At 48.6% G+C, this 10,409-nt stretch overlaps 2 protein-coding genes across 2 annotated transcripts; one reads left to right on the top strand and one right to left on the bottom strand.

Moving 5' to 3' along the window:
• LOC133884962 (mitochondrial adenine nucleotide transporter ADNT1-like) lies at positions 1–6,592 on the top strand. Its single transcript, XM_062324577.1, has 8 exons — positions 1–298; positions 1,510–1,558; positions 3,717–3,880; positions 4,102–4,139; positions 5,259–5,371; positions 5,496–5,609; positions 5,706–6,044; positions 6,139–6,592. The coding sequence occupies exons 1-8, from the start codon at positions 132–134 to the stop codon at positions 6,220–6,222; spliced, it is 1,068 nt and encodes a 355-aa protein (XP_062180561.1). The 5' UTR covers positions 1–131; the 3' UTR covers positions 6,223–6,592.
• A 330-nt stretch (positions 6,593–6,922) lies between these two features.
• LOC133884960 (uncharacterized) lies at positions 6,923–9,223 on the bottom strand. Its single transcript, XM_062324576.1, has 2 exons — positions 7,131–9,223; positions 6,923–7,086 (listed from the first exon to the last, which is right to left on the bottom strand). The coding sequence occupies exons 1-2, from the start codon at positions 9,109–9,111 to the stop codon at positions 6,923–6,925; spliced, it is 2,145 nt and encodes a 714-aa protein (XP_062180560.1). The 5' UTR covers positions 9,112–9,223.
• Between the last annotated feature and the right edge of the window lie 1,186 nt (positions 9,224–10,409).

Raw genomic sequence — 10,409 nt, 5'->3', positions numbered from 1 at the left:
CACCACCTCTCTGTGCCCCCCTCACCGCACACGCTCGCTCGCTCCCATCCCGCCGCCGCCGCCACCGAAACCCCAACCTCGTCCTCCTCCTGGCGATCCGGGCGGTGAGGGGCGCGCGCGGCGGGGGAGAGATGGCGTCGGAGGACGTGGTGGGGAAGAGTAGGGGCGACACAGCCGTCACCACCATCGTGAACCTGGCGGAGGAGGCCAAGCTCGCGCGGGAGGGGGTCAAGGGGCCCGGCCACCAGGTCCTCACCATCTGCAAGTCGCTAGTCGCAGGCGGCGTCGCCGGTGGAGTGTGAGTTCAATCCCCACTCTGATTCTCTTCGTCGTCGTCTTCTTCCTCTCGGATTTGGATTTCTCTTCATGTGCCTCAGTCAGTGGGTGGCTGCCGGAGTGGATTCGGTTCGCTAAGGTTTTGTTATTAGATTGGCGTTTGATCCGTGTTGGCATCGTGCTGGCCGAGGTTTAGGGAATTGAGGATTTCCGTGCCGGTAGGTTTTGTGATGCGTGTGTGGTTGACGTGGCTTCAATAAAAGCGCGATCGTTTGGTGCGGTGCGTGTGATCTGCGTTGGATTCGAGGGCTTAAACCCTACACGCTAGCCACTCAGATCTCGTTTCGTTGACTCATATGTTGATTTGATCCGCTGGGAAACCACGCGAACCATTGATTTGCTGATGATCTATTATTAATTGCTCAGACAGATTCCACCGGAAAAGGTTCAGTTCCATATGAATGTTTGTGTTCTGCCAATTGCCATAATGGTGGACGAGCTAACACTGGCTTGCTCACCCCTATGAGCGTAAATTCAGTGCTTGTCACTTATGCATTTTGTTACTTTCCATTATTGTTACACCTCTGTTCAGAAATAGTTGGCGCATTTTATTTTGGAAAAGTCAAACTTTGTGTACTTTTTACTAACATTGAATCAAATTATAAGAATGTCTAGTGTATAAAAATTATGCAACTACCTCCACAATCCAAAATGATTTCACACTATATAGGTTTTGTAGCTATAAATGATATATTTTGTGAGAAAATATTAGTCAAAATCTAACTTCGAATACTTAGCCAAAAGAAATACGCCTACAATTTCTGAACGGAGGGAGTATTAAATAACTTGTAATATTTTGGACATTTTGATGTGTCTGTTTGGTTTTGTTAGTAGCCAACAAATCTACCTCAAAAAAGAATGATTCACCACAGATTCTCTGCAACTCAGTTTACCTGTTGATGTCGATATCCAATTACTTTCCATTTTGTGATTTTATTTCGAGGCACTCAGCATTTGTGAATATTGTGTTTTTTGTTTTCCTATTGTCATCTGTCATCATCTAATCTGAGCCACTAAATGCCTACTAGTGTTTAATTTATGTGATATATGTTTGGTTGGTAAAAGACTATGGTGACTTGATATTGTCTTACTTTGTTAGGACTGGCTAAAAAATGTTGCCATTGTCGTATCTATTTATGATTCTGAATCATTTTATTTTTATACTTTACACAGGTCTCGTACTGCTGTTGCCCCGCTTGAACGATTGAAAATCTTGCTTCAGGTGAATTTCTTGTGTACTTGATTTTCTATTATCTACTGACTTGTTAGCGTCATGATTATTGAATAATGGGGCTAATGGATTTTCATAGATTCTTCTTTTTACGGTAGCACTACTATATACACAACCCACTTTGTACAACTCCTTTACAAATCAGGATCACATGGCTCAAATCATTTGGTGGTAATCAAAGGGCTTAAAAACATGGGTTCTAAGGGAGTTGTAGTAGTATGTGAAGTATTTCCCTGCTTAATATGGTAATAGCATTTTATTTTGGTCGGTTCAACATATGCTAGTGTTAGCTTAATACTATGGCTAATTAGATCCATGCCATTATAAATTCTCCGGTTTTGAAATATGCCACTGCAAAGGTTGAAATTAGAAACATGTCATTATTATTCGGTGTCTAGTTGAAACATGCCATTTTGTAAAAAAATTGGACCATAATGCCCTCATCTTCTCCTCTAGCCCATCCATTTCCTCAGTCCCTTCCCCATCCGCCATGGTCGCCACCAACCAAGTCCACCTCCGGTGAACCATCACTTTCTCTGGAGGACCCAGGACAAACCAGATCCTAGTGGATCAGGATAGGGGAGGTCCAAATCCGAGTGGCATGACTGGCGTACGCGAGCGGCGTCGGCGACCTCGGAGTTTTGGATGAGCTCGTGCATCACAGTGGTGCCCTGACATCTCTCCCTCACTCTCTCTCGTGCGCAAGCCTTCTACTTCCTCTCTCCTTCTCAACCGAGCGTAGCAAAGCAGCACAGCCGCGCCGCCGCTTTCTTCCCCAACTTCGGTGGCTTCACTTTGGCCACGCCGACAAACCGTCGCTGCAAAGCTTTTCCCCGCCCAACCCAGTGCACGGTGAGCTTCCCCACGCCCTTCTCTTCCTTGTGCGCGCGCCAGTTTGGCTTTGGCCCGACGCCGGCGTGCCCGTCCATGTGAACCCCCCGTTGTCGCCACCTCTGTGCTCGTCGTCGGCTATCTTCCGACCAGATCCATCGGCCAAGAGGCACGCCATCGAGTTCGCATGCCTGCGTAGATGCTTTAGATGCCCTTGAGCAGGCCGATGCGCTGTACCGAGCCACTGCAGTACAGCTGTCGCCGTACGCCGTCGTAGACCGCCTTTCGGTCGTCTCCAGCGGCTGTGAGTGCCTCGAACAGGTTTGCATGTGTGCGCTGATGCTCCTGCTACTTATCCCAGTCCACGTTGTTTGCCGCCAGGAGGCCAGCCAATGCCGTCGCCATGGTTAGCACTGTGCCGCCAGGAGCGCCATCTCGGCGCTAGGGTGTGGGTTGCAGGGGCCGAGGAGGAGTGCAATGTGGACGGCGGTGACGGCGAGTCCACCGACGCGGCCAGCTTCGTGGTGCTGCCACTGGGTTCCTCGGCTTCCCACGGCCTAGCGGAGGGAGTTGAGGTCGGTGGAGGACATCAAAGACGAGGGACGAGGCCATCCACGATGTGGACGACAGTGGCCATGAGAGGGGAGATTGCGCCGGACGAGGAGAGGAGCAGCAGGGAGATGGGGACAGGGAGCCAGATGCGGCCTTCGCCGGCGACTGATGGATGGACTGGTTTGGCTAGGAGGAAGAAAAGGTAAGGGAGAGATGGTAGGTTGAAGATAAGGGCATTTATGTCCAATACATGTAAAATACATGCAAAATACGTATATCAATGGCATGTTTCAGACTAGAGAGAAATTATAATGGCGCTGATCTGATTTCGACCTTTGTAGTGGTATATTTCAAAACCGATAAATTTATAATGGCATGGATCTAATCAACCCAATACTAATTGACATGGACACAGTATGCAAATTAAATCTCCACCATTTCAATGTATCAATGTATTTTATATGCTTTATATATTCTAATTGCAAGACCTGTCTTACTTTTTATTATTAATGCAAGTAAAGTAGCTTGCCTTCTTTGTGTAGCTTTTTTGAGAATGATTCCCTTTTGGTGCACATAGACTGCTCTGGTTGTGGAAAGTGAAGCATTGTGAGATATAATGTTAAGTTAAAGAGATTGCATTTGTTGCTCAACCCTAGTTAAAAGGTTGCTAAAGTTGCCCGTGTGTTCATGCAGTTTGCACAGATATGATGGGTGTGTCTAAATTACGTGGATTTGACCTCTCACTCATCTTGCACTGATTATGCAGGTTCAAAATCCTCACAGCATCAAATACAATGGTACAGTTCAAGGTCTTAAGTATATATGGAGAACCGAGGGCCTCCGTGGACTTTTCAAGGGCAATGGTACCAATTGTGCAAGGATTGTTCCAAATTCTGCCGTGAAATTTTTCAGCTACGAGCAGGCATCAAAGTATGGTCTTGTTTGCAATTACTCTTGACTTACGTTTTCCTGTTCTGCCACCACCTACCTGGTATCTGTAGTTTGCAGACCCTTTTTCTGCTGCACGATCAAACTATTTTGTCCTGAAATTGGTTAGAAGCACTTTCTTTTTATTTCACTGTTCATATGTTCTAAATGTCATGCAAATCAATATTAATTCGTTGTTTCCTTTCTCTATCTTTTTTTCACAGGGGAATTTTGTGGTTTTACCGTCAACAGACTGGGGATGGTATGCCTTTTCTGCCATTATGTCACTGAACAAATTAGTTTTCCTGCATACTCGTATATTTCCTAGTGGAGATTTGTCATCATGTTATTGCACAGGCCTTTCCAGTGACAGCTCTACTGTCTTCACCTTTTTTTGTGAGAAAAAAAATTAGAGGAGATCTTGTCTTTGTAAAATTTTGGCTAATGTATCTGACAATATTGACAGGTTCTGTCAGTAACTACGATATAGGGTACTGTCATTTCAAAGAGTTTCTTTTAAAAAAACATTTTTTTATACAAATCTTTAGTTGAAATTTGTGACAATGATATAGGAAACTTGTTTTATCAGATCTAAGTATATCTTCTTAGTTTTTATCAGATCCCAGTTGGTAGATTCTCTTGTTGCATAGGAGCTTGGTTTTACCTAAGTCTTACTTCTAAGCACTATTTGCACTTTTGTGAATGTTTTGAGAACAATGGATTTAGGAACCGAGAACATCCCTAATGCATGAATTGGGAGTTCTATTGAATGTCTTGTAGGCATCTACAAAATTTCATTTCTTATGGCCTTATACGTGTCTTTCATCTGTTGCCAACTCTGTCATTCTTGCAATGGTTTAAGGCTGAAAACATTATGTAACTTGGTTTCTCAACTACTTTAGCCTGAAAGTGTCTTCTTCTTTCTTGATCAACTCGTCAATTATGTAGCTAAAGGTCACAGAACCTAACGTTTTTCAGGATTGCATATATACTGGGGAAAATAGGTAGAACACTAGTAGCACCTCTGTGTGCCCAATGTCAGCACTCATCACCACGTCTTTTGCTAGTTCGGTCAGTTCACAATGCACTATACATCCATACCATGCCCAAAACATGGTTTTGCATGTTCAGTTCCATGATACCATTTGCAACTCCTCGAAACACATATTACTTGTTATTTGCTATGTATTGACATTTAGAGATTACACACAGTTCAAAAGTTTCACTCACAATGATATCACCATTTGCAAATTGGATGCCCTTTGTACTGCAAAATTATTTCTTACATGCATGATCTAGAAATTAAATAATTGGTTTCATGTTTGACTGTATTGTCATATGAAATTGATAAAAGTTTCTGAATCACTTCTATGTTGCACAGAGGATGCTCAGCTTACTCCAGTTTTGCGCCTTGGAGCTGGAGCTTGTGCTGGTATAATAGCCATGTCTGCTACTTACCCGATGGATATGGTTAGGGGTAGGATTACTGTTCAGGTACTGTGAGGTTTTCATTGCTTTCCAGCACCACGAGACTGTTAACTGTAGCTATCTATAAGCTGCTATGAACTTATATTTCATTTCGTTTGCTTTTTTGTTGACTCTGAACTCACATATGCAGACAGACAAGTCTCCCTACCAGTACCGTGGTATGTTTCATGCACTGGGTACAGTCTACCGTGAAGAAGGCTTCCGTGCTTTGTACAGAGGCTGGCTTCCATCTGTGATCGGAGTAGTAGGTTTCTTGTAACTAGCTTATCACTTTATACTCTTGTGCCTTGCACCTTGCTGATGAGCGCTTACCACTTTATGCTTTGTCATCTTCATGCAGGTTCCGTATGTTGGCCTCAACTTTGCTGTATACGAGTCCCTTAAGGACTGGATACTCCAGACAAATCTATTTGGACTTGCAAATGACAACGAGTTGCATGTAGTTACGAGGCTTGGTTGCGGAGCTGTGGCTGGAACTATTGGCCAGACTGTTGCGTATCCTCTTGATGTCATCAGGAGAAGAATGCAGATGGTTGGTTGGAACCATGCTGATTCTATTATTACTGGACAAAGCAAAGAGGCACTCCAGTACAATGGCATGATTGATGCATTCAGGAAAACTGTTCGTCATGAAGGCTTCGGTGCTCTGTACAAGGGTCTTGTGCCAAATTCAGTGAAGGTAATCTTTCTAATGAAAAGTTCTAATTTCTATAAGCTAAATTGTTGAACGTTGTTTGTTGTTTCTAAAATTCTGCCCGTGCGTTGTGTTTCAGGTGGTGCCCTCGATTGCCATTGCATTTGTCACTTATGAAGTTGTGAAGGATGTGCTAGGAGTAGAGATGAGGATATCAGACTGAGTTGGTGTTAGTGCTGGCCGTTATCAACTGCTATTTTTGTAGGTGTTGAGTTCTGTTTTTGTAGGCAGGGCGAGTAGAAGGATATGACTGCGGCTCCATTCAGCATAAGGAGGCCCTCTCAGCACAGGTTGATATATCCTACTACTGGCTTCAGGTCCTAAATTGTTGCTGGATCATGGGGAAATAATAAGTTGGCTGTAAAGCTTTAAGCATTTGCCTTACTCATAAAGTCATATCCTAAATTGATATATCCTACTACTGGCTTCAGGATAAATTGTTGCCTTACTCGATGTTGATGTATCGATATTGAACTTAAAGCAGTATTGTGTGCTGCTAATAGTTGATTCTAATGATTTTCTGTCTCACTTTACTTTCAAGCGTTTGGTTTGCTTATATGACAAAAGTGATTCTATTCGATGTGTCAATTCAAATGTTTGGTTATTGTGGTGACTGGTCGATGTTGTCTATGCATATGCATTTTCTTGCATTCCTGTTTCTCGTCTGTCGCTTGTTTACGACTCGTAGAACATTAGTCTGATTAATTCTTTACATTACTTGACCGGAGAAATGCCACACTTTCCGGACGTGCTGTACTTCTATTTTCAAACTTGTTCTGATATTTGTAAAGCAATTGTCACAAGCAATGGTCTAATAATAATAAATAAGTTCATGGAAATACAACCCAAATGCATTCTCAATCCTAGGCTACTTCGGAGTCTGAAGCATGCCCCCCGCTGGACATGCGCCGCCGCGATGGAGGAACCACGGCAGAATTCAGATGGCCGTCGGACTTTATCCTCGGCGTTCGCCTGGCGATTTGCGGCGGCCTCACCACGCCCATCGACTTCGACTTCTGCGGCGGCCCTGCAGCACCGTTTCCATAGCATCATCCTACACAGTAGGTCAACCATGGAAATGGAGTGAAGGAGCAACATGGACAGGAAGCTTGCCTGCTAGCCTGGAGGTGACCTTGCCATCCAGCTTCCCAGGCGACGCCTTCCTGCTGCTGGTCCGGTCCGGCAGCGACCGCGTCGTGCTTCGGCTCGATACCGACAGCGCGTCGGCATCCGGCGACATCGTCCCGAACCCAATGCCACTGTCGTCTCCACACAGCGAGTTGCCGTCGCTGCTGGAGTCCGAGGCCTTGTCTCTGTTGATCTGCAGGATCGCCCTTGTCTTCTCCTTCTCCATGACCCTGTACGCGTACATCTGGAACGGCACGTCGGAGACGCGCGGCGCCGCATTCCCCTGCCATGCCGGGAACCTCCTCAGCAGGTTCGCCTCGATGTCGAGGTAATCGAACGGCGGCGTCGGTGCCGGCGCGTTGGGCTGGCCCTGGTCCGCCGGGTTCATGACAAGGAACCGCTTGACGTAGCGGAGGACGCGGCAGATGGACGCGAACGCTGGCCGCTGCGCCGGGTCGGCGTGCCAGCACCGCTTGGTGAGGCTGGTGAGGTACTTGGGCGACTGGAACGGGAACAGAGGCCTCTCGCCGGCGAGAATGTTCTTGCCCATGTGCTCGCCCTGAAGGTGGTTGTCCTCGAACGGGATCTTGCCGGTCAGGAGCTCGAAGCAGATCATCGCGAAGCTGTAAACGTCGGCCTTCTCCGTGCACTTGGCCGAAGGCTGCCCGGAGCCCTCCTGCTCGAGCACCTCCGGCGCGTACCAGATGCAAGGGTTGACATTGGCGTTATTTGCATTTGCATTTGCCGATGCCCTCGGGCTGGGCCTGGGGCTGGTCGCCGTCACTTTGGATTGGCCGAACCCGGCGACCTTGACGTGCAGGTGCGCGTCGGCGTGCCGCGTCTTGACGAGCACGTTCGATGGGATTAGCTCCCCGTGGTAGATCTTCTTGGAGTGCAGGTATTCCATGCCGCGTGCTATCTGGAGCATGACGTCGACGGCGACGATGAGCGGGAACGGTATCCGGCGCTTGGCGCTGTTCACCTCCTTGACGTAGCTGCCGAGGTCCTTGGTCATGAGCTGGTCCATGACGAGGAAGAACTCCCTTTTGTCCTCGTCGTGGAAGCAGTAACGGCAGTGCGCGACGTTCGGGTGCGCCACGGACGTGAGCAGCGTGACCTCGGAGCCCACGGCGTCGGCGTCGGCGCCGACGAAATGCTTCACCGCGAAGGCCTCACCCATCCACTGCACCTCCTTGAGGTTCCCCACGAGGCGCCTCCGCACGTGGAAGTCGCCCTGCAGGAGCACCGACGCCGCGTGCACCTTCCCCCGAGGCGCCGCCAGGAGGTCGGCGAGCCGGTGCTCGTGCCGCGTCAACGGCTCCGGCGACGCCAGACTCTTCCTTTCCTCGAGCAGCTGGGACAGCAGCCACCTGTCCTCCTTCCACGCCATGTCCATCCTGGCGTCGAGCTCATGCGTGGCCAGGTACCTCCCGCCAAGCTTCTGCTGGAAGAGTCTGGGCTCGAGCATATCCCTGTCGTAGTCCTTGGCGAACAGCAGCCGCCTCCGTGCGAGTTCGTCTGGGTCGGATCCCGTGACCTCTGAGGCAACCTCAACGGCCTCGAGCACGACGGCGACGCACCAGAGCAAGTTGTGCAGGTGCTGCTCGACGCACTCGGCGCCGTGGGTGGCCGCGGCGGCGCGCGCCCACCAGTCCCGCGGCTCGAGGCAGTGCCGGACGTAGCCCTCGGCGTCGCGCACGGCGCGGTGGAGCTCGCGGAGTGGGCTCTCGAGGGGCTTCCACTTTGTCATGCGCTCGTCGAAGCGGAGGTGGGCGCGGACCTCGGCGGCGACGGCAGCGAAGGCGAGCGCGCAGGCGTCGGCGAGGAGGCGGCACTGGCGCGGGTTGATGCGGAGGTCGTCGCTGAAGGCCATGAGCGCGTGGATGCCGCCGAGGGCCTCGCCCACCTGACGCAGCTGCTCCATGAATTGATCGATCCTGAATTCTTGCTTGCTCCTACGCTGTTGGGCCGAGCTCCCGAGGTTTCGGCATTCCTCTTTGCAAAAGGAGAGGACGCCATAGCTGGCTAAGAATGGACACCGATCGATCCTCTGGCGCCCTTGCATTTCTCCAACAGTTACTCGTTTGATACAAAATGGCGGCAGCATGGACCGCGAGAACCTGACGGCATTGTTGCTGCAGCGACATCGGCAGGGCAAGGATGACGCGTTCGGCATGTGAAAGCCCAAACAAAATGCTGGGCTGCCGAGCCTTGAGAGCCCATAAATAACTGCCCAAAATTGTCCCGCATCCAAACGAACTCCGATATGATCGGCAACCAATCGAACGTGCAAGAGAGCTGCAGAAAACTTACGGTGCTGATGCTTCAGTCTTAATGCTTTCTAAACGAATCAAGAATACATTGAATAAACAAATTAACAATAAAAAATCATGCAAATGATGCATAATTGGATAGCAATAGAGTGTCGTGTTTCAAAAACATTTACAAAAGACCGCCAACTGATTAGGTTCTGAAGTTTGAAACCTCGGGCAAGGTAACCTAAGTACATATAAACTTGAATGGCTGGTGGTCAAACCGACGTAGAGGTGGTGGTCTAACCGTCGGCCTATAGAAGGTTTTGGTGTCTAGCGGTCAGTCTGACGGTATGTCGGCGATCAGACCGTCATCTGGCGGTCAGACCATCCCTGATGGCGGTTTGACCACGTGACCCTGCTGGCTCCACTTTGCGAGGCCATCGGTGAAGGCTCCGGTGAAACATTCGATCACGAAGGGTACTAAAATGCTCTGTGGAACTAGTGGAGTGATTCTAAAGTGATTTGGATAACATTCACTGAGCTAAACTCAAAATACCCCATGGATAAGCCTTAGGTTGGAGTTAAGCTTAAGTCTAAATGGAATAGGGATAGATTAGAGCTTGTAAACAATGAAAAAATGGTAGGAGACATCTCAGCTTAGCGTAGGGAAGCCTTTTATTGGAGGGGATCACTCTGTGAAAGCTCTGATTTGGAGATCGGGCTCCTGGGTGGTTTGTGGTTTGAGGTGGAAGAAATACGCATAGAAACTCCTCCAACGAAGAGGATGAAGGTGATGAGCTCTAGGAAGTCTTCGGGGAGCTCGAGGAAATTCCCTCTGTCGATCTCCGGTCATCGTAGACATCGAGGTGATCTCTCCATCTCTCTTGGTGTGGTTGAAGGAGTGAGAGTGTGAGAGACTTGGCCGATTTACTTAAGTGAAGCCTCTGAGGTGCGGAGGTTAGACTGA

The sequence above is a fragment of the Phragmites australis genome, chromosome 11, assembly GCF_958298935.1.
Source record: "Phragmites australis chromosome 11, lpPhrAust1.1, whole genome shotgun sequence".
Taxonomy (NCBI): Eukaryota; Viridiplantae; Streptophyta; class Magnoliopsida; order Poales; family Poaceae; genus Phragmites; species Phragmites australis.
Note: the sequence above shows the minus strand (reverse complement) of the source record. Positions and strands in the feature narration are given on the sequence as shown.